At 42.3% G+C, this 24925-nt stretch overlaps 1 protein-coding gene across 2 annotated transcripts in view; it reads left to right on the top strand.

The window, feature by feature from the left end:
- The window catches only part of CEP89 (centrosomal protein 89), a 116292-nt gene that overhangs the window by 52635 nt on the left and 38732 nt on the right, over nucleotides 1–24925 (top strand). For both annotated transcript variants that reach the window (XM_034788850.1, XM_034788852.1), the window contains 4 exons: nucleotides 1045–1225; nucleotides 3714–3881; nucleotides 5607–5748; nucleotides 18108–18197. In XM_034788850.1, the coding sequence (XP_034644741.1) occupies nucleotides 1045–1225; nucleotides 3714–3881; nucleotides 5607–5748; nucleotides 18108–18197 (581 nt within the window). The remainder of the gene's footprint in view (nucleotides 1–1044; nucleotides 1226–3713; nucleotides 3882–5606; nucleotides 5749–18107; nucleotides 18198–24925) is intronic.

Genomic DNA, 24925 nt, shown 5'->3' on the forward strand with positions numbered 1-24925 from the left:
GCTGCTAATATTCATAGCAAGTGTTTTTAAATTAAAAAAAAAATCATTCATTCTGTAACTCAAAGCTACTAAATAAATATGTGGAGATATACCTATCTCATAGAACTGGAAGGGACCCCGAAAGGTCATCGAGTCCAGCCCCTTGCCTTCACTAGCAGGACCAAGTATTGATTTTTGCCCCAAATCCCTAAGTGGTCCCCTCAAGGATTGAACTCACAACCCTGGATTTAGCAGGCCAATGCGCAAACCACTGAGCTATCCCTCCCCAAAAGGCACCAATCCTCACCAAGACCAACAGAGTCAAACTAATTTGAAGTTTCTAGGCCAAACTGTTCTGGGGTTGTGACGAGCCAAAATACATCAAGAAAATATCCAAGAAGTGAACAACTTTTTTTTGATATACAGGTCTGTCGCACCTTATGCGTATTTAACATGCGCAATTTCAGCTTTACGCGGTAGACAAAAACAAAACAAAACAAAAAGAGAAAAATAACAATTTTAATACTGTACTTGTAGTGCGGGCGATTCCACCCGCCATTCAACTCAATGTAATTTTGACTATACGTGGTTTTCGCTTTACGCGCTAACCGCGGAACGGAACCCCCGTGTAAGATGAGACTTGCCTGTACACACACCCCCCCCCCCACCCCCTTCCAAACAGTTCTCCAGTTTGCCCCAAATCTTCCAGGAAACAAACAAATAACCCCCCCTCTGCCCTGACATAAGAACATACACATAGAATTTCAAGTGGGTTGGTTGAGGTTTAGTTTTGCCCAAGGCCGAAGTTAGTGAAAACTCAGGTTTATAACAGAAGGATTTTCTCTTTGTTCTTAACTGTGGATAAGACTAGAATCTCGATAAACTGCTTGACAGATAGCAGAAGCCATAGGATAAAAGTGCAATACTTAATTTGACAAGTCAAGCAACAGTTGGTCCAGTGCTTAATGCAGCTATTAAATTATGTCCTATTGTTTTAATTAGAATTTTGACTTGATTTGTGGATTAGGTCTGTTGTGTCAACAGTTTTTTTCCCCCCCCATGAAGTTTCAAAATTGACCAAACAGCTAATGGTTTTGGAAGCTAAGAAACAGAGCCAGGAAGAGGAGATATCAGAGAACCAGAAGCAGCTGAAGTCTTTATGCTACACGTGTGAAGAACTGAAAGCCAATCTGAATGGCAGAGTAACAGCAGAGGAGCATGTTGCTTTGGTAAATGCATTAAGAAGGTATGGGTCTATATACTCTATACAGACAAGTGGTGTGAAAGGCCTCGATCCTGCAAAGTATCCACATGAGCCAGCTCTTATACCCATACAGATCCCTTTGCTGCAACAGGACCCAATCACCAGTGTTCTTTTCCATCAAGATCCATATGTTGTTAAGGTAGCTGGCAAAGTACAAAGAAGGTAGAGCAATACTATTTTAGAAAACTCTTAACTTAATTTTTTAGTCTGATAAAAACATAGGGGGAAATTCTGGTTCCGTTGAAATCAATGGACATTTTGCCAGGATTTCACCCTAGATAAAACAGCATGTAAACTAAAACAAAAAACGCACCTTAGCCAAACAAAAAAAATTTCCCCCAAGGGAAAACATTTAAAAATTATATTTTTAGAAAACAAATGTCATTACCGGTAACACTATGGACAATTAAAACTGAATTTAAAAATCCTGATGTATTTTTCACTATTCCCATTGCTTGATTACATTTTAAAAATTCACTTAGTTCTCATGCCCTAGCACAAAGATGCAAAATTTGCATTGTAAATACTGAAGTCTTTTTGTTATAAGAAAACTGCTTTATTGGAAATAAGATAATCATATTAACCTTAGAAGCTGTTTTCCTTATTTCTGAATTGTTTTCAATTTCTTGTTTCCTTCTTTGGTGACAAATGTATAAAATGTACTCAGATCTCAAACTGAAAACACTTTTGTTCTCCATTCTCTACAATTTCAAGTATGAGAAATCAGGACAAAACACTAAGCAATGCCAAGCACTACAGTACAACAGATTGTAAATTAAATGTCCATCCCCATTTATAAAATCTTGAAAGTCTAGCAAGATACCACATAAAGGATAAACAAAAGTTGGCAATAAACATGTCATGCCCAACAGTCTATAATATTTCAGGTAGCCAACCCATACTCTAAGGGAAAAATACAGATAAACTTAAAAGGTCCTAGGAGCACATCACTTTGATAAATCCAGTCTGATCAAACATGTCTGAATCAAACAAGCCTCTGGTGAAAAGTAAAAGGCTTTTACTTTTTTCCTCTGGTGCAGAAACATTTCTTCTCTTTCCATTCACTAAGATTTAGTTTTTAATAATAAAAATGAAATATATCAGAACTTTAAACTACAAGACAGTGAAGGGATTTAAAGTGAATTATAGCTAACTAACCATCAGTGTGTTTTAAATTTATGTATCTCAGTTTCTTATAAAAATGCATGCTAAGCTATTTTAATGAACCGAGAACTGTTTTACCATCTCCTGCCTCCACCATGAAAATATGTTCTTTGCTTGATGGCCTGTGATATTTTATGGGATGATTTAAGTTTTAAAGGACATATTTCAGAGAGAATGTTAACTTTCTACCGCAGATTGTCTAGAACTTAATTCATTACGTTTTATGACATTCAGATGAGTTATTTTTGCTCAAGACTAGGTATGATGGAAATGTATTAATCTGTTGGCATAGCACGTTTTTGCCTTTTTGAGTAATCCATTGATACGCTTTCTGCACTGCTGGTCATGCAGTTTTAGTGGTGGTTATTTGAGTTACCAGTAAAACCAAATACCAGGAAGGGGATACATTTTGACTATATAGCATACATATAAATCCTATTTAGAGCAGGGTTGCCAGTACATGTCTTTCCATTGAGTAATTGCATTGTGTGACAAAGTTCCTCCTCTATCTTGGTGAGTCCTGCGCTTATTGGCGGATTTTCTTGCCTCAGGGATTCACCATGTGGGTTGGGGAACAGCCCAGAGACCTTCCCCTCTGGAAGAACCCACAGTCCAGGTAAATTGGGAGGTTTGGGGGGAATCCGGGCTTGCCCTCTACTCCAGGTTCCAGCCCAGGACCCTGTGGACTGCAGCTATCTATAGTGCCTCCTGTAACAGCTGCATGACAGCTACAACTCCCTGGGCTACTTCCCCATGGCCTCCTCCAAACACCTTCCTTGTTCTCACCACAGGACCTTCCTCCTCACTACAGGAGGATAACGCTTGTGCTCCTCAGTCTTGCGCACACCCTCTCACTCCCAGCTCCTCACACTTGCACCACAAACTGAAGTGAGCTCCTTTTAAAACCCAGCTGCCCTGATTAGCCTGCCTTAATTGATTCTAGCAGCTTTTTCTTCATTGGCTCCAGGTGTCCCAATTAGCCTGCCTGCCTTAACTGGTTCTAGCAGGTTCCTGATTACTGTAGTGCAGCCCCTGCTCTGGTCACTCAGGGAACAGAAAACTACTCATCCAGTGACCAGTATATTTGCCCTCTACCAGACTCCTGTACCCCACTGGTCTGTGTCTGTCACAATTGGCATTATGCTTTGTTGGCCATTTGACTTGGAGCAAAGTTTTTAACATCTGTATCTTTGACACCTAAGTAAAACGTAAGCTAAAACAATAATATACTGTCAAATATGTAACTTGTCAATTTTCTCAGTGAAGTAGATCTTTGATACCCATTTTATATTGTCTTTTTCTCCAGTCAGTTGCAACAGGAACAGGAAAAGCAAAGTGCTGAGCTGGGAGATCTAATGGAAAGGCTAGCATCATTGCAAGCACAGAAAAAGAGCCTGCTCTTAGAGAAAAATGACCTAGTTGCTGAAAACAAGATCCTGGAAGCTGAGCTGAAAATGGCACAAAAGACAAATAGGTTTATCTATTTCCTTTTCTTCTTCATTTGGATATCTCCTTCCATCGACACTAACATTTTAAAAAACAAAGTACACCTCTACCCTGATATAACGCTGTCCTCGGGAGCCAAAAAATCTTACCGCGTTATAGGTGAAATCGCGTTATATTGAACTTGCTTTGATCCACCGGAGTGCGCAGCCCTGCCCACCCGGAGCGCTGCTTTACCACATTATGTTCGAATTCATGTTATATCGGGGTCGCATTATATCGGGGTAGAGGTGTAATATCTCACTGAAAAAATATTCTTGGCCCACGACCCCTACAGCCCATTCCAGACACATGAAGTCTTATTGCTGCCAATTAAGTATATTCTCTAAAATTGGTGTGTCTTTCCAGTGAAATATGATTTAACTTCTATATTACCTATACAGGACTGATGTTTCATATGTTAGCTAAATAATTGTAATGTATAATTTTCATGCACAATTACCATGACTGCACTGAGAAAATGCATGTGAAAATTATAATTAGCCAATTATCTGATTCAGGTAAGCAATCATATTGTAGGCATATTTTGAAGCTGGAAATTAAGCCCAGTATTCAAACATTTCACAAGTAAAAAAGAAATATTGTCATAGAATTTAAGTACGTACCTCAGTGCAGCATGTATTATGCAGAACTATAAAAAAATAACAAAAGTATATGTGTATCATCAACTCATAGTAGACTGTTCTGCGGACTGTGTGTAATGGACTGGACAGAATGTCAGAGAACCTAGGAAAATAATAAAATCTCCAAGATGTGAACAAATTAATTTAGGAAAAATATACAAGACAAAGTATGGGTCAGATTTGCTGGGTCACATGCCGCGATGTTTTTTGCAAGCACAACAGAACACGCAAAAATATGATCTGAATAATGTTATTTTGAAATGTTGATATTTTTTGAACCATCAGCTAAAAAAAAGTGTTGTAATTATTAGAATGCTGGATTATCCTTTTATTGCATGGCGTGCAGCGTGAATTTCTAGCTATCATGCATCACAAGATATTTCTTGGAATGATTATTTGTTATGATCACGTGCCCCATCAAATCAGAAAAGAATACAAGGTGGTCACAGGCCATGATGCTTGTGGTAACCCTGGCATCCTGAGCCAGTTCATATCTGAAAAAATATTTGATGATTTTTTAGGTCTTTGATAAAAGTAGATAAATTGTCAGATTGCATATGATGAGTTAATGAATAATAAACACTGGTAAATTAGTCAGTGTTATGGAAGAGTTTATTGTTCCATACTGAACAAACTTCTTTTATATGATACCCATGAGATAAAGCTATTTCAGTGAACAAGAATTTTTTAAAATATTCATAATGCTGGGAGCATCTTTTTATATCCATGTAGTATGTTAGAAAGTTTTCACTGTATTTGCTAGTCATTCAGATAGTTCAGTAGTACTCATTGCTTGAAACAAAACAGCCAAAAAATAGAGAATATAGAGGTTTGGTCTTCCTGTAAACTGACAAAGATGTTGTAAGATGTTTTTGTAATGTACTAAGGTTAGATTATTGACCTTTTATATTTAAAGTCATCTTGTTTCAGAATCTTTCCTTACATGTGATTTGACTCATAAGACAATACTGTTTAAAAGCTAATGTATGCACAAAAACAATGTTTTTAATTGTTATACAGTAGTTTAGTGTTTAAAAATAAGATTTTCCTGTATTTATATTTATATTTTGTAGGAAATCACAGAAGAAAATAGGTCTTCTGAAACAGCAGTTGGGAGAAGCAATGGAAAAGGAAGTGGCAGCTCATCAGTACTTAGCAAATCTTATTAGCTTGGCAGAGAATATAAGTCAGGAACGTGACCATCTTATACATTTGGTAAGTTCTTTAGGGGTATTTCAGGTTTCCTTGTTTTATTCACGTTGGCCCCTTCTGGGAGCGGCGTGGGGCTGGGGCAGGCAGGGAGCCTGCCTTAGCCTTGCTGTGCCATCAACTGGGAGCCGCCCGAGATAAGTGCCACCGGAGCCAGCACCCCATACCCCCTCCTGCAGCCCAACACTCTGCCCCAGCCCGGAGCCCCCTCCTGCACCCAAATTCCCTCCCAGAGCCTGCACCCCAACACTCTGCCCCAGCCCGGAGCCCCCTCTGGCACCCAAACTCCCTCCCAGAGCTTTTACCCCTCCCTCCCTCCTGCACCCCAACTCCCTGCCCCATGCTCATCCCGGAGCCCCCTCCCACACTGCGAACTCCTTGGCCCCAGCCCAGAGCCCACACCCCTCCCAAACCCCAACCGCAGCCTGGTGAAAGTGAGTGAAGGTGGGGCAAGAGTGAGCAACGGAGGGAGGGGGGAAATGGAGTGAGCGGGGCAGGGCCTTGGGGAAGGGGCGGGGTAGATCCTGGGTTGCCCTTAAATTCAAAAAGTGATCTTGGGTGTAAAAAGGTTGGAGACCACTGATTTAGATGTGTAAACAGATTTGAGCACCTGGATAGAAAGAGCAAAAAAAGATTTTATAGATCAGTGTTTAAAAGCATCTGTAATAATCCCAGTGACTGTGATTAGAAATAATATAACAGACTTAATTAGTGTGAGAGTGGGGGACTGTAACAGTATACAGTTAGTCAGAGAGAGTTGAATTATTCCAGTCAAGGACTTGACAGGTCCAGTTTTGTAAACTGTGCACATGGAGATGAACCCACAAAATGTGCATGCAACTGTGCACCTACTTTTCACATACAGCATAATTTATTGTGAAAATAGACAGTTATGCATTTCACTATCCATTTGCTTTTTAAAGTAGCACAAATTTGTGCTCATTTGTGTGTGCTCAGTTTAGAAAAATCGAAACATTGCTGTTCATCCAAACCTCCTCTCTTCCCCCTCAATTGGATTTAGTGTGTTTTAACTCTGAGGCAGTGTTAAAGAAACTATATTTTTGAAAGAACCATCCGTGAAATGAATAAAAGCTAATATGGCACTGTAGATGACCTGTGTCCAGGTGGCCTGTGTAGTCCAGCTATGGGCAAGACCCTGAAAACTTGATGAGCATTAGGACTCTAATGGTCATGGAGAACTCCTGATAATTTTGATTCTGAAAGTAAAGAACATAACATCAACCCAATAAAGAAAACTAAAATGACAGTCATCCTAGCCGATTTACTCAGTACAACTACTCTTCTATCCAAACCTAACTTCTTGTTACATAGATTTCCTAATTCCTGGAAGAGATGATCAGAGATTAAAAGTAGTTGGCTCAAATTTAACCCAGGAAAAACAGGTGGTTAGTAGAAAGGGAAAAACACTATGGAACTTGTCAGTATTCTTACTTCACTGATGACTGACGGCAGCACACCACAGCTGGTGACAAGTCTCAGTGTCATGCTGGGCTTGTTTCTACTCCTGGATATAGAGATTGCCACAATGATAAGGAAATTAACCTGTAACCAGAGTTCTTAGAGATTGACTCTGTCCTTTCACAGGATGTGTTGGCAGTGCAGCTCACATTGTTGGTGCATCCCAGGAGTGGGAATGTGCAGTTCAAACAAGAACACTTCCTTTCATTTTCAGTTTGGCCATGAAACTCTGCCCCCTCCATTTAGAAAGGGCCTAGCCACTTCTGAGCTAGATTACTGCAGCAATAAAACTGGTACAACCTCTGTCATTGCACAAACTAGTTGTGATTTGCAGCAGTGCACCTGATATGCAACAAAGACTAGTGTGAATACATTTAGGGTGATCAGATGTCCCGACTTTATAGGAACAGTCCCGATATTTGGGGCTTTTTCTTATATAGGCTCCTATTATCCTCCCACCCTCTGTCACGATTTTTCACACTTGCAGTCTGGTTACCCTAAATACATCATTCCTTTTGTTTTTTTAACTCCATTTACTTTACAACAGAATTAAGTTCTGGTTGTACTCTAAAATGTTCTTTATGAATTGGGACCAAGATATTCTTTGAGTACTTGCTCATGTCCATTCCATGCGAGGTATTTGCGTGCCGCATCCACTGTTGCTGGAGATTTTTCCCTTAGTGGTATCCGTTGGGCTGGCTCTAGTGCCCTCTGGAGTCGTGCGCATATGTGCCGGCATAAGGGGTGCCACTGGCCTTGTATCCTCTCAGTTCCTTCTTACCGCCCATGACGGTTGCTGGAATGATCCTTTTTGCTGTGGCAAGGCTTCTTTAACAGTGGTTGGACTCTTCTCTATTCATAGTTATTGTAGTTAGTGTGTATAGTTCTTATTGTTAATTAATATAGTAGTGTGAATGGTTAGCCCGTCATCGAGGGACTCTTTGCCCCAGGGTTCTCAGGGCTTCTTGCGGCAAACATATGCCAGTGAGTGACCCACACACCAGCTGCTTAAAGTGTCTGTGGGAAACCCAAGTAAAGGACATGTGCCAGATCTGCAGGGACTTCAGACCTTGCACTAAAAAAAAAAAAAAAAAGACCGGGACATTTGGCTGAAGGCTTTCCTCATAGAGGCTGACAGGCCTCCCCGACCTGTCTCAGAGCAGAGCTGCTCTGAATTGGTACCAAGCACTTTGACATCTATGTGAAGCGCTTCCTTGGTGCCATGTTCTTTCTGTCACCGTTCTCCATCTCTGGTGCCAAGGAAGCACAAGAAGCAGCGCACCAGAAGAGGGACAAGCCGGGAGAGGCCAATGTGCCGGGCCATTCTTCCTCCCCTGAGCCAGAGATGGCACCGTCAACTCTGCCTAGAGCGTTGAGTCCAGTGTGAGATCCTCTGCTGACCCTGGAAGCTGCTGCGGTGCCAGCAGTTCAACAGTCCCCTTGGCCCTGGAGGCTTTCCAAGAAGTGAATAACCTCTTCTCTCTTCCAATCCCATTGACTCCAAGGGGGCACTCACCAGCCCAGGCAACTGGAAGCATCGGGCTCCTTCCCAGGCACTGCTGGCTCCCTCTAGGGTAACCCTACCATGATCCCGGCAACACGGTCATGGACTCTTTGGCAGCCCCCAGAATCCCGGCATCATGTGGAGGCAGAAGTGGGTACGGATCCAGCATGGTCCCTGCGAGAAGACTCCTCTTCAGAGTCCAAAGGAGAATCTTTTGCTCCACCCAGGGCATATCACCAGTACCCAGCCTACATGCCACCGGACTTTGGTGCCGGTACCTGGCCAGCAGGTATCTGGCTGATGCAGTAGCCGTACCGCAACCCTGGGGGTTTCCCGCAATGTGGGACCACTCCTCCCACTGCTCTTATTCGTAAAGCTCTGCAAATCTGCAGATATCAGCTTGATATCCGTGGATCATTTTTGCGGATCAGATGCAGATACAAATTTTGTATCTGTTTATAGCTCTATATGGTAGCTTTGGAGAAACAGACTATCACTCCTTCCTATTCGGTACCGGATCCTGACTCTGGCACTGATCCCAGTGCCAACATCCTGGAGATGACTCTGGTGGCCAGGGTTGAAGCAGAAGAAGAGGAAGGAGCCCCTCCTCTGACGCAAGCCTCCTCCTCCTCTGACAAAGCTGTCGCAGGGCCCAGTAGCCTGCTTCTGCAAGATGATTTCAGGTTCCATCAGGACCTTTTCAAACAGGTCATGGCAAGCCTGGGTCTAGAGATCGAAGAGCTCAAAGAGTCAGCACACAGTTTCATTGACATCCTGGATGTCAGCACCCTCCAACATGGCCTTGCCCATCAATGAGGCGATAATGGGAGCAGTCAAAGCCCTGTGGAAAACTCCTTCTCTGCCCTCCACCTCAAAGAGGGAAGAGAAAAAGTACTGTGTACTGGCGAGCAGGTTTGAATACCTGTACTTGCAACACCCTATCCCCAGGGTCCCTGGTGGTCACTACACCGAATGAATGGGATAGGCAGAGCCAATCGAGCGCTACTCTGAAACAAAGACGCAAAGAGACTAGATCTTTCGGAGGGAAAGTTTATTCAATGGGTAGCCTTCAGCTATGCATCTCCAACCAGCAGGCGTTGCTGGGGAGATACGATTTTAATCTTTGGGACTCAGTGTGTAAATTTAAAGACTCATTGAGTCAAGGCCGGAGTTCACTGTCCTCCTGGAAGAGGGTAAGAATGTAGCCAGGATCTCCAATCAGGCGGCTCTGGATGCGGCCAACTGGGCAGCCAGGACAATGGCCTCAGCCATCACCATGAGGTAGTTCTTGGCTCCAGTCCTCTGGACTCCCAGAAGAGTTCCAGCAATCTGTCCAGAACCTCCCCTTTGAAGGCTGCTCTTTTTTTGGGACAGGCAGACAGACATGAGGCCGCACATCCTGAAGGACTCGAGGGCCACCCTGCACTCCTTAGGCCTTTATACCCCGTCAGCTTCCAGGAAGCACTTCAGGCCCTAACAGCCTCCTTGGCTCTCTGCACCTCCAAGACAGGAGCCCTACAAGACAAAAGGGAGAGGTTACAAATGGTGCCAACTTCTCCTGTCCACCTTAGCCTCCCAGTCAGGGTCTCAGAGATACTTGGGCGGGCCCATGCAAGCCTTTTGAAGATGTGCCCGAAGTCACAATACCAGTCACATCTCAAATCCATCTACCCTTTTATTTTCAGACTGTCTGTTGCTCTTCAGCCCTGCATGATAGTTCATAATGTCAGATCGTTGGGTCATGCACACAGTGACAGCCAGTTATACTCTGCCGTTTCTTTGCACCTCCCCATCCCTCTTCTCCTTGTCCAGAGGTCCAATCCCTTCTACGTGTGGAGGAAGTTCCTTAAGACTTGAGGGAAGGGATTCTACTCTCAGAATTTCCTAATCCTGAAGGCCAAAAGGGGGCTTCCGGCCCATCTTGGACCTACATCGCCTCAACAGATCTCTCAAGAAACTGAGGTTTCGCATGATCTCCCTGGCCTCTATCATTCTCTCCCTGGATCCAGTAGACTGGTACTCCATCCTCAACTTAAAGGATGCTTATTTTCACATCTCTATCTTCCATGGCCACTGAAGATTTCTCAAGTTTGTAATGGGTCAGCGCCATTACCAATTCACCGTTTTACCCTTTGGCCTACCAGCAGCCCCCGGGCCTTCACGAACTGTATGGCGGTCATAGCAGCCTACCTCAGGCGACAGGGTGAGTCTACCTGTACCTCAACTGGCTGATCAAAGGCTGCTCATAGGCCCAAGTATAGAACAGCATCAGCACAGTCCAAGCTACCATCAGAGTGCTGGGTCTGCTGATAAATGAGCAAAAGTCAACTCTGGTCATAGTTCAAAGAATAGAATTTATCAGGGCAGTTCTTGACTTGACCCAAGCCAGGGCCCTTCTGCTGGATGCCTGATTCTGGATCAGGTCAGATCTGATATCCAAGATCACGGTCCACCCAATCACAACTGCTCAGGTCTGTTTCAAGCTATTGGGACATATGGTGGCATGTATTTACATGGTACAGTATACAAGTCTGTGCCTCAGGCCCCTCCAGATGTGACTAGTGTCAGTTTACTCTCCAAGCAGACACCACTTAGACTCAGTACTCATAGCCTCCGGTCCTTGCTTCCCTGGACTGGTGGAAAGACCCAAAATCGGTAATGAAGGGGGTCTCCTTTATTGCCCCATAACTGTTAGTAGCCTTAGGCTCAGACACATCAGACCTAGGGTGGGGAGCCCCACCTCAAGACTCAGGGTCTCTGGTCCCAAGAAGAACTCCCCCTTCACATCAAAATCAGGGAACTCTGTTAGCTTGCTAAGTGTTTCTTCCCCAGATCTCAGGTGAAGTGGTGCAGGTCCTGACAGACAACACTGCAACCATGTTGCTTGCTCCTCTCCCCCCTTCCCCTCTCTGGCCTATTCTTTGCTCAGCAAATAAGAACGCAGGGGTGTATCTGGTAGAGCCAATAGCAGGGCTGGGAGCTTCTGCAGCACTTTTTTATTCCTGAAACAAACATGCTCAAGAAGCGGTGAGAGGAAGGAAGCTCTCAAACTTTGTGCTTAGAGTGGAAGATGCTGCAGGACCTTTTCCCAGAATACTTTTTGAGGAGCTGCATCCCCTCAGCTGCTGCTCTCAAGCAGCCATTTTGCAGCTGTCTGCTATATTCTCCTTCTCTTCCAGCAGGTAAGTATTCATATCTCCTGTTGTTTTTTCACTTGTACATTTCTGAGGGTATGGCAGAGTCTCACAAGCTTGAGTACCATCTGTGAATTTCATAGCAGTGATGTTTACTCTCACCAATCCTTACAGCAACACACTAGAAACCTCCTTCCAATTTAATCCTTTGTATTTATTGTAACTATTTGTATAAGCCCTTCAGTGAACATAAACCCAAGCCATTTTGAACAATTTGTAAGATTTGGCTACCAAAATTTGTTTGTATAGATCCACGTTGTTAACACCCAAAGTTGTGTATCTGATATCTGTGTCAAGGCTCCAAAACTGATACCTCAAGGCTTGGAATTGGCACTATCTTGCTGTATTATCTGCTGATTGTTCTAAACTTACATATAAACTTTAAAATGTGTCTTTAATTGGTGTTTGTATATATATTTTTTTCTTTCTTTATATAAGAATTAGATACAGTGCTCCTGTTGGCTATTTTCCAAGTTATTATCTGCAAAAAACCCTAGCGTTTTCAGATGCCTAAGTAGCCCCTTGAATCATGGTTAAAGTTGCCCTCCCCGCAAAATCTGAAATGGCCCCCTGGGCCTGTCAGAACAGGTTTGACAGGTCTTGCTAGGTAGCAGAAAGCCTTCCACCAGGGCTACCTACTTGGCTACGTGGAAACGTTTCACTTGCTGGGCCTCCAAATGGGATCTCTCTCCATCCCGTTCTTCTCTTCAGTCTATCTTGGACTATCTTTTCCACGTAAAGCAGCAAGGCCTGGCACTCTCATCTATTAAAGTTCATTTGGCAGCCATCTCAGCCTTCCACCCTCCAATGAATGGCAGATCAGTGTTCTCTCACGGGACGATGGTCCAGCTTCTCTAAGGGCTGGAAAGACTACCCTTAGGTTTGCGAACCATCTCCCCCAGGACTTAAACCCAATCCTGTCGAGGCTCACTGGGCCCCCTTTTGAGCCTTTAGCATCGTGCTCCCTACTGCTTTTCTCCTGGGAGGTCTTTCTGGTGGCAATCACTTCTGCCAGAAGGGTCTCTGAGAGGACAAGGTCCAACTGCACCCTCATCCGGCCTTCCTTCCAAAGATGGTGTCACAATTCCACAACAACCAGGTCATTTTTCTACCTGTCTTTTTCCTAAAGCCTCACAAAAGCTTAGAGGAACGTCAGCTTCATACATTGGATGTTAGGTGGGCCTTTTATATTGAGAAAATTAAGCCCTTCCATAAGTCCACACAACTCAATGTTGGAAAGGATGAGAGGGCTATCTGTGTCAACCCAAAGAATCTCATCCTGGATAACCGCTGGTATACGAGCTTGCTACAAGCAGGTGAATGTTCTGCCTCTGGCCATCTTTACTACGCATTCCACAAGAACCTAGACTTCATCAGCAATGTTCCTTGTGCAGGTAGCAATACGGGACATCTGCAAGCCACAACCTGGTGGTCAGTTCATACTTTTGCGTCCCACTACGCCATCACCCAACAGGCCTGTGACAATGCCAGTTTCAGGAGAGCAGTGTTGCAGGCAGCACATCAGTGAACTCCGAGCCCACCTCCTGGGATACTGCTTGTGAATCACCTTGCATGGAATGGACATGAGCAAGCACTCAAAGAAGAAGAAACAGTTACTAACCTTTTGTAACATTTGTTCTTAGAGATGTGTGGCTCATGTCCATTTCATGACCCATCCTCCTGTTGGAGCTACCAGCAAGAAGGAACTGAGAAGGTGTGGGGCCAGCAGCACCCCTTATACCAGTGAATATGCGCATGACTTCACAGGGCACTAGAGCCAGCCCAGTGGATACCACTAAGGGAAAATTCCCGGGGAACAGTGAATGTGGTGAACATACACCTATCATGGAATGGATATGAGCAACACATCTCAAAGAACAACAGTTACAAAAGGTCAGTAACAGTTCTCCCCTCCCCCCCAAGACTGTCTCACATTCCACAACCCTTCAAGACAACTACAACTCTACACAGACAAAGTGGCCAGAAAGGCTCCTTCTTAGATTACTGGGCATTGAGATTAGAGTAGTCTTGGTGACAGGACCCCAGCTATGGACATTAAACAATATGAGGTCACAAGGTGGAGACCTACATATGAGAGCCCTTAGGGCAGATGATCAGTTGCTTGATACTACTCCTTCTGATAGTTCTCAAGATGCCTTCTCACAGTTGCTAGGGCCCTTTGCAACCTTCCACGCTCCCTCCTACATAATGAAATGGACATAACTGTCACTTTCCCTGTGACTGTCCTTTTGGGTCACCTGTAAGTTCTGCTGACATTTTAAAAACAAGCATTGGAATGTATTTTCTTAATAAATTGAAGAATTAAAGTTAAAGTTACAATTAAAGAACAATTCTGTGCCTGTGGCAAAAACTGAGATTGAAATTCGCTATAGAAAAGTTGATTTGAGTCTAAGTCTGGATATCAACTTTAAGGTTACTTGACAGCTGAAAACTTCTCCCTACAATATTTAATAGTTAATTTAAGGTGGCCAGTGGAATTGCATGTGTGAAATTAAAGGACATTTTATTTACACATACAAATATTACTTTGGTTACAGTAATTCAATTTTTTTGTCCCACAGGCACTTTCATAAAAAAATAGTGTTTTAATATTTATCATACTTCGAGTTGCAGGAAAAATGCCCATACTAAAAACAATTTCTGAAGTTTTGTCACATTTGACATGAGAGCAATTCAAACAGTTAATAGGAAAGCAATCTTCTCATAATCAATGAATATTTGTGTGGTCCCTATTGCTCCTTCCCATGGAAGAGCCTTTGGGGAGAGGAAAGGGTTTCCCTTGCAAAGTTTTCCTCAGATTGTTCTATTATGGAGACAGGTCTCTTTGCTCACCCATGGAACAAACAAGGTGGTCTTTCCTAGTTTTCCTGCTGATTCACTACCGCCTCACATAATAGAACTCTGTGCCTCTATGCTCTGGGATCCCTAGCATTCACTTCTGATTGAGAAAGCATGGCTCCATTGGAGCTGTGCTTCCCAGGCTTCCTCCACCTGCAGTTGCTCCTGGAAAATGATGAAGTGGGATTCCACAGTGCCAAATAGGAGCTACAGAAAAGCAAATGTAGTTTGGAGGTTGTGTTAATGGTTTTGCAGATTTCCTTCAGCGGTTATGTGTGTGTGTAGTGGTCCAAAGAGTTACATTTCCACTAGCTTGTCCCATTCCCACAGATAGAAAGGAAGAGATTAATTTGCAGAGGGATCTAAGAGAAAACAGGCTTCCCCGCCCCAGCATTAGCCCGATGGCCCCAATCCTGCAAGTACACACACAGAGTTAGCTTTATTGTTTGCAGGATCAGGCCAGTATTCTGATAAACAAAAATCAAATTGCAGTATAAAAGGGTGGTAACAAATTATTTAAAACAGTTTTGTCTGGGTAATAGTGGTAAGCTATAATCCAGTGTTAGCAGCTGTCAAAAATCATTCCTTTATTTTATTTTATGATGCAGGTGCCACATACTAAGTCAAAATGTCATTCAGTGACTGAGCACCAAGCTCATTTTTGTGATGCTGGTGAGTTTTGATTTTCTGTGAAGGGAGTTGTTTCTCTGGAATAGACAGGAGTGATGTGTATACTTCACATGTAGTCAAGCGTCACTAATTCTAACCTAGTTATTTCTCTTTTGAACACTGTCAGTGGATTTAAGAGTTTATCTTCTTAAGGGGTTTAAGATCTTTTCATGTTTGCAGTCTATTCAGTTTTTTGTTTTCTTTTAAATCTGTGAGTGAACTTAGTGTTTACAAAAGTGATGGATTCATAACAGTGAACTGAGCCAAGCATATAGTACGAAGGCAATGCATAAGCTTCCCCATGCATCTCTACTTCAAACCTGACCTCCTGCTATTTCAAGGGCTCTTTTCAGTTCAAGCAGTTCAAAATGCCAATAAGGAGTCTCAAATATTTTCCAACCAACACTGACCATTTAGAGCAGTGGTTCTCAAACTTTTTTTTAGTGGTGATCCCTTTTACATAGCAAGCCTCTGAGTGCGACCCTCCCCCATATAAATTAAAAGAACGTTTTTATATATTTGACACCATTATGAATGCTTGAGGCAAAGCAGGGTTTGGGGTGGAGGCTGACAGCTTGCGAGCCCCCATATAGTAGCCTCATGACCCCTTGAGGGATCCTGACCCCCCAGTTTGAGAACCTCTGATTTAGAGGGCCGTACTGACTGATTTTAACTCCCCAAGGTAGCAGAAGTTATGTACCCTTTATGCAACTGGACAGCCCTCTCGGGGGGGACGGGGCCCCAGATCCGTACTAGCAAAAGCTGGCCCAGATCCTGCATGAATCAAGCCCAATCACTACAAATATAGAATTAGTAGAGTGCTAGGGAGTTGTTTTTCTGCATCTCCTGCTTTTCTTATATATTAATTTATTTCAGTAGTTTTGCATAAATATTAAGTCTGAAATATTATAGGAGACCTTTACATTACATACGACTACAAACTCAGTTCACTGACATTTAGACTCTCCTCAGATGAAATATGAGCATGAAAGCAAGTAATCCTTTTGAAGTTAATGAACTGAGTGCACAGGATTTTTTTTATTCACAGAGCAATAATGAACTACTGCCATAGTTAGTTATTTTCACGGAATTCTGGGGCATGGTTGGTGACACAATAGTTAAAAATGTGTCAACATTTTCATTAGAAATCTGTGTTTTTCACAGGGTGTAAAAACTGAGGTAAAAACTTCCTCTATATAGGTCTCAGCCTAAAACGATTTTATAAAAAGTGATTTTAGTAGAGCAGTGCCAATTTACATGAGCTGATGATCTTGCCCAGTATCTTTTTAAAAATAGGTTCCTCTTTGCATGGCCTGTGCACATTTCCACCCTTGTGCTCACTCTGAGGATGTGAAAGGTTGGAAGGAACCTAAGAGTGTGAATGTGCAGAGGTCATCTCATAGAACTCTGGTTACAGGTGAGTAACCATCTACTGAATAAAACACATTTTCCTACCATTTTTATTGTGTGTACTATATATAAATATTATGATAGCAGTATAGTCTATTTAGTGTGACTAGCTCTGTAGAGGTATTCTGAAGGAAGGGTAGTGATTCCATAGTCAAGGTTCTAACCGTTTTTTTCCAATTATATCAGACTGATTTTGCCCTCAGCCTCCGTCAAAAAATCCTGTACCTGGAATCCCATACATCTTATCTCTAGCCAGAGGAGAATTTGGGGAGGGTGTAAGAAGGTGAATTTTGAAGTTAATTAGTCATTACACTTCTGAGAAACAGCACTTGGAAAAATAAGATACATTTCACTTATTGATTTGTTTGTAGAAATCTTTTTAGAAGGTGGTGTAGAAACTTGACATATATTATTGTCAATAGTTGTGGATGAAACTTATTAATTCTTATTTCTCAAGACTCAGAAAAGGCATAAGGATTGACACAAAGAGATACAATCACTGCCTAGAAAACTGTCCAATCCTGATTTAACATGACACTGCACAAGTGCAGGTCAGAAACAGACCAGTGTGGGGGAAGAGGGAAGGGAAGGATAGGGTGACAATAATGAGGCACGTATGCGTTTTGATAGTTTGGTTCTTTCCCCGTTTAATTACTATTGATTGGTTACCTTTCTTTTTTGCTTTTAGTAGTCTTGATAGAAATAGGTCTGTAGGAGAGATTTGAATGTGGCACGGAAAGTGGCTTGGTGAATAAGTTTCAATAGGGCATCAAAAGCATAGCAAATAAGATGGATGATAGCATGGAAATGCTTGTGGAGCATGCAACAAAGGGAAATAATATTTACAGATACCTCCCATAGAAGAAAGTAATGAGAAATGACTAATATTTGCGATGTGCTTTGACAGCCTCAGTGTAAGGTAATACAAGGAAAGAATATATTCAAACAAGTCCCTTTTGGGTAATTCTGTCTCTTTGTAGAACATTGCCCATTTTATCAGCATCTTAGGTCTACCACTCCTCTCTCCAAAAACTGCAACTGTAGGCTTTAAGAGACATGCTCCCTTTTAGAAATGCCAGCAAGACATTTTCAAGTTAGGTATATGATACACTTGTATAATAAGAGCCATTCATACAAAAAAAATGGTGTCATGATGGCAAAACAGCACTTTAAAACAATATTGTGCTTTTTCCTTTTCTTACATATATCAGAATACAAAACCTACATTCATCTACCTATTATGTTTGCAGGCCAAATGCTTGGAAAGTGAGAAGCATGGAGTTCTGAACAAAATAATAGAAGGGAATGTACGCTTAGGAAGATTAGAAGAGAAGGTTCGGGTAAGTAGGCTTTGTAAATCACATATTAATTACCATTCCATATCTATTACAAGTTGCTTTTGTTTTTAAAAAAATCAGTACTTAATCCACATGGCAGTATATTTTTGTAAGAACATTTTATGGATATTTTTTAGAATGGATTTTAGAAGATAGATGGGATTTTTAGCATATTTTACACAATAAAAATAATAAAAAGTCCTTTTCATTTGTATACATACACTGCTTTCTATATACGAACATAGTGTTCCAATGATTTGTATGAGATATTGCAGGTTGTGGAGTGGTAGAAGCATAGAAATTTTATTTATATTTTTTATTTTATAGGATATATCCCAACCCTTTTCTTTGTACCTTTTAAAAAGTCTGTAATAATGGGGAAAATTGAAAAATATTCTCAATATAGAGTTTATTAAAATTAGAATTACAAGTATTGAGATGCATATACAACTACTGTCAAGGTGCATTCAGATGACTATAGGGTTGTACCTCAATTTCAGGGAATTTGGACATACCAAAGATTTAACCTAATTCCAAAACACAGTTACACTCTTATCTGCTACACTGCTCCATTTGTAGAGTAATTAAGTCAGAAATCTAAGTAACTGGGTGCCCCACCTTGGTTGTATTTGTAGTGAAGTATTTGTATGTTGTCTAAAGTATACAAATAATCAGCTATAAAAGTATACAGTCACTCTCTTTACCATGTATATCTTATTAGTTTTTGCATTTCATTGCAATTTAATGGCAAACTTGAGTGAATTATATTTTAATTCTTTAGTACATTCACAGTTTTAACCTGTCTGATGCTACAGAAATTCTGTTTAAATATTTATACAACCTAATGTTTTTTCTATAGCACATACAGTTTCTTAACAAGTTTCTTCTTATATGTACAGTGAGATGGGATAGGATGGGATCAAGAATCTGCATTGTCAAATTAGTTTTTTTGGCAAATGAATCAGTGGTAAAAACCAGAACCCAAAGACCCCATATTTATCTTAGGCACACATCCTGTTACTTCTTGGGTTCTTCATTGGTAATTATTGTTTTTCTTAAATAATTGAAAACGTCTGTTGAGCTTTTAAGTCTTTTCCAATCTATTTTAAAATAAAGTCCACACAACCCTTCCTGCAGTTTGACTTTGTTAACAAAGAAATTAGCAATAACAGAGCAGAGTTCAGCTTAACTTCTCCCTAACCATGGCTGCTCCTAGGGTCTCTACTTCAGGCTATTGAGCCCATGTGCTAGACCCTTACTGTGCTAGTTGCCTCTATTGTGAGGGAGTCTGGGTGTTAGCTCTCTAATGCCACCAACCTGTCAGCCCCTCAAGCACTCTCCTCCAGGCTATGTCAGCCTTGTCTTTACCTTGCAAGTTAACAATAGGTGCAGCCCAGTCACCGAGTCCCCTTGAAGAATTCCACTGTGACATCCAACCCCTGACACTAGCTACTCACAGAACTCCCAGATCCTCTGCTCCCAAATGGACAGTGTATCCCTATTTAGTAGTGGCTCTCACTTTCCAGACTACTGTACCCCTTTCAGGTATCTGATATGTCTTGCGTACCTGTGATGGGGTGCGACTCACCACACCAACGCCTCCTGCTGGTTATCTTGCAGATCAGCTCCACAGATCGGTATGCCGACTCTCGGTGGTGTGTCACCCACCATCATTTCTAGTCCTGGACCCATGTTGCTCCCAGGACCGCGGCGTCCTCTTCAGGACACAGCCCTCTGACTGTGCCACACTTCGTGCTTCCCCTTTCCAGGGGAATGTACTGCAGTCCGACGGTACAGCACTTCCTCCGTTGCAAGTGGGAGTGAGGGGGAACCTGGGCCCGGCCACTACTCCAGGTCCCAGCCCAGGGACCTTGTAAATGGCAGCCACGCACTGCGTTGCCTCCAACCTCTCAGTCTACTTCACTGGGCCATTTCCCCACAGCCCCAGCACCTTCTCCAACCTTATCTCAAGGCCTCAGCATGCCATCTTAGCAGTCAGCCAGGAGCTCGCTCTCACTCCCCTGATCCTGCCCAGCATTGCTGTCTCTAAGGTGCTAGCTTTCCTCCTCCTGCAAGGCAGTCAGTTCTCCCTCCTCTAGCACCAGGGAGCAACTGAACTTGCTCTGCCCTGCAGCTCTTCTTATATGGGCCTGCCTGGCCATGATTGGCTGCTCCTCACAGCCCCTTTCCTATTGGCTGCTTTTTGCGCAGCCACCGTAGGGCTCTATTAACCCCTGACAGGCCAATATGGGGCAGGTGCCCCATTACAGTACCTGCAAGTTACACCTCACTTAAAAACTACTTGCTTACAAAATCAGACACAAAAATACAAAAAAGTGTCACAGCACACTATTACTGAAAAATTGATTATTCTAATTTTTACTATCTAATTATAAAATACATCAACTGGAATATAAATAATGTACTTACATTTCTGCGTATAGTATATACAGCACTCTAAACAAGTCATTGTCTTGTCATGACATTTTAGTTTGTACTGACTTCGCTTGTGCTTTTTATGTAGCCTGTTGTAAAACTTGGCAAATATCTAGATGACTTGATGTACCCCCTGGATCTTTGCGTAACTCCAGGGTTATACATATCGCTGATTGAGAACCACTGCCTTAAATCACCACTTCTGGATAATTCACAGCACTTGAGAGCATTTATAATAAAACAAAAGAATGTTTATTTAAGAGAGAATAGAGATTCCACTGAAAACAAGGGAGAGTGATGGAAACAAATAGTTACAGTTTTGCAAAGGCACCTCCTTCGCCTTGCTGGGGATGGCATTCCTCCCTCTGGCAGTGGGGGAGCTTAGAGTAAATTAGACCCACTCTGGAGAGTTTTTATTCCTCACTTGGGTTTTTATTCTTCCATATTTACAAGGTGGGCCTCAGGGTAGGCCCAAGGAGTACTTTTCAGCCAAACAAAAAGAAAAGTTCATAACACAAAAAAGAGAATACCTTTCCCTCCCCCGTTTCTGGGGTGTTGCCTTGCTATGAGGGCACTGTGTTCCAGTCCTTCTCCAAACAGTCCATTAGGGTGGTTGCTTCCCATATATGGAGGAGAGCAGCCTTCCACTCAGGAGAAGTCTTTTGTCCTGATGGACCTTGTCTCCCATCTCTCCTCCCTCTCTCGCACCAGAAAAGGGGTTTTTAACAGTCACAGGCAGCCCTTATTTGGACTTAGATGTCCCTAGTTTATCTGAGGTAACATTTCAGCTCACGGGGGAAAGGAACTTTACCATTCTAGGGATGGTATACCTGCCTTCCACAACTCTCTTACAGCTGTCTGGTTTGACTTTGTCACACAATGCAAAACAAAATCATAACACACACACTAGGCCCGACACTTAGTAGTAGTTACCTTTCCTATCTAATAAAGTAGGTTCTTGCCTGGCCCCAAAAGTTCAGTGTGTTGCAGAGCTGGCTGGATCTAATCTGTCATGAAATACCGCGTCTTCTCAGTGAATGGATGCAGAGTGTCTTTCTCCACCCTGAATCATACTTTGTTCATAGACCATGAATGGGCCATCACCAAGACAAATGATTGCCTGGTGACTAACTTTTACTCTGACCATAAGGCATAATTTTCAATATAGTTACATTATTCCTTAAATATTACCTGCATACGCATCTCACAATGATTATGACTAGATAAGTTACAAGCTTTCAGTAGAGACCTCATATACTACCCTTTATTAGGTGTAGTAAGTTTGTCAGGTCTGACTGAGTCAGGAGTTGCTTGTAAAGAACCATGAACACTTTGCCAGCTGGTACCAGTGGGCCTCTGTCACAGTGTGTCTTTTGAGATCAACCCAGGGCCGGCCTTAGGGGTGGGCAGGATTAGCCACTGCATGCAGGGAGTGCCTTCGGAGCAGAGGTGTCCCTCCTCCCCTGCAGCCCGTCCCTTCACCTTGGAACTGCCCCTGGCCAAGCAGCTCGGGACCAGGAGCCTCCTGTCTGCTGTGCAGAGTGGGTTAGGGTCGGGCTAATGGCAGGGTGTCCCCCCATTCGTGTACCCAGTTTTCACTGAGCTGGCATGGGAGACAGGGAGCCTGTCTGTGCTGCTGCCTCTACTATTCTTCTAGTGAAAATATAAATAAATACGTAAGTGCTGTCAAATCTGAAACCAAGTTCATCCATATTTTTCTTTTATTATTTCAATCCATGCTGAACTTTACTGTTTAATAGTCTTTTCAGCCACAGTAGTCAATAACAGTTATACTATGCAATCTCATCTAAGTCACACTGACCGTCATGACTTTATTACACATGTACAAGTGATGGCAGAATATTGGGCCCGTTATATATCAAAGAAAATTTATGGAATTATACTATATTCCGAATCTATCCCTGCCCCACCTCGATGTGCAGTGCTCTGCAGGGTCTGAGGCAAGGGCAATGGTTCCTCAAAGGAAGATCACTTCCTCTTCAGAGCAGAAGGAATGAGATCCAGTCAAGATAGGGAACAGTCCTCCCTCTCGTAAACGTATGGCCATAAGGACAAATCTTTCCCCATCTTCCCCAGGTCCAGAGGTCCCCCTTGTGTCAAAACCATTTCACTGTATGGAGGAGAAAGAAGATTTAGGGAGGCTGTCCTGGGCCCAGGGGTACATATTCCCTGGGTAGCACATATGTTAGCTTTCTTCTTCTTCAAGTAGTGTCCTATGGGTGCTCCACTTTAGATGCGGTAGTAACCCCTGTGCCTTTGATTGGAGATTTCTCATAGCAGTGTCCATTCAGCCCACATGTTCATGTTAGTCTCGTGCCCTGTGACATTGTTGTATAGTGCTGCATGGGTGAACCACCCTCAGCTCCTTCTCAACTGCCTCAGCCTGAGACAGAGCTCTGGCAGTTGTCCTGTTGAGATTTCCTCAATTTTATCTTCTTTTCTTAGTTAGTCATAGTATTAGTTAATAAGTACACCTCTACCCCGATATAACACGAATTTGGATATAACGCGGTAAGGCAGTGCTCTGGAGGGGCGGGGGCTGCGGACTCCAGCGGATCAAAGCAAGTTTGATATAATGCAGTTTCACCTATGACGCGGTAAGATTTTTTGGCTCCCAAGGACAGCGTTATATCGGGGTAGTAGTATAGCTTCTTAATTTTTTTTCTTTCACTCATATTGTATTTAGCTAGATACTAGTTAGTTTTTAGTTCTTCTTTACTGCGAGGTTTTGCTTCAGATGTTGTCTGTCATGCTGGGAGGTGATCCCAGTCAGCGATGGGTCTGTCATGCCTCCTTCTCCATTCTTGACAGATACTTTAAGCACGTCTAGAATTTAGTCAAGAGAGTTGCGGACTCCTTGAGCCTCATCATAAGCTGCTCAATATCCTCCATTCACCCTCATCTGCCCGCATAGCTTTGCCTATCAACTAAGCCAGGAAGATCATCTGGCACGTTCCATCTTCTATTCTCCATACATGCAAGAGAGCAAATAAAATGTATTATGTCCTGGCAAAGTGACTCAGAATTTTTATTCTTCTTTGAGTGATTGCACATGTACATTCCACTCTAAGTGCGCGTATCCCGAGCATGATCGCTGGAAATTTTTCCCTCAGTGGTACCTGTTGGGGCGACTTAAGCACCCTCTGCTGCCATTGCCATTAGCACCGGTATAGAGCGCCCAGCCAAGCTTACGCCCCCTCAGTTTTCTATGAAGAATTATTTTAATAAAAGGGAGAGTCACCTTGAAATCTAATCATTTTCAAAAAGAGAATTAAAAGAAGTTGGTTACTATGCTTTCATCTGGATCCCCTTAAGTTTCTACAGATTTACCGCCACATTTTCCTGTTTTCTCAGCACAGATGTTCTAAATAAAGACCCACACATTCAGCAGGGAAGCTGATTGGCTATACAGGAATTCTGATTATACATTGAACAATTAGAGATTCATTTTATTTTGAACTCTTTCAGGTTTATCATTTACCAATGCTAGGTTAAAAAATTAAGCAGTGCAGTTTTTAGGGGAGGTAATCACAATCAAAGCATCACTGTAGCAATCTTACACAACTCTACAGTTTTACCAATACAGTTATAAAATGCTTGAGCCATGCTTTTTCTCCCATTCATATGTATCTGAGCTTAGTAAATGCATCCCTTAAAAAGATGCCAGTTTGTAATTTTCTTAAATATCAGAAAATCTGTATTTATTTAACTGCATTTTTGTCATGTTATATGACACTACTATATGAACTGGAGAAAACATTTTCAGAAAAATTAGCCAATAATTTAGGTGCAATACACACTACCAACTTTCAGTGACAAAGGCTCTTATTTTCAGAAGATTGTCAAATCCAGAGTACAAGATAAACTTTAAATACATTAGGACCCTGAATTATTAATGCAAATTTGAAAAAGCTGGCTGGGGACTACAGCAATAAAGAAGGGAAAAGCATAAATAGGAACTAATAAAAAAAATTAAAAAAAAAACCCCAAACAAGTCTTTAACAAAGCTTTCTTAAACAAAAAAAATTGCAAACAAAAATAAAAATGTTAACTAAGCATATGACATAACCACTCAGAAGTAAGTGTATGGCAGCATATTCAGCAATCATGATTATGGTGTTATCTGAACTATGTTCTTTAAGTCTTTCTTACAAGCACTTGTAATTTGTTTACACCCTAATCATATATCAGCTAATCCGGCCTATTAGAGATTTTGACAGATAATTTAACCACAATATCCTATATACAGAAGAACGAGTCATTGAGTGTTCTCT

The sequence above is a fragment of the Trachemys scripta genome, chromosome 13, assembly GCF_013100865.1.
Source record: "Trachemys scripta elegans isolate TJP31775 chromosome 13, CAS_Tse_1.0, whole genome shotgun sequence".
NCBI classification, from domain to species: domain Eukaryota; kingdom Metazoa; phylum Chordata; order Testudines; family Emydidae; genus Trachemys; species Trachemys scripta.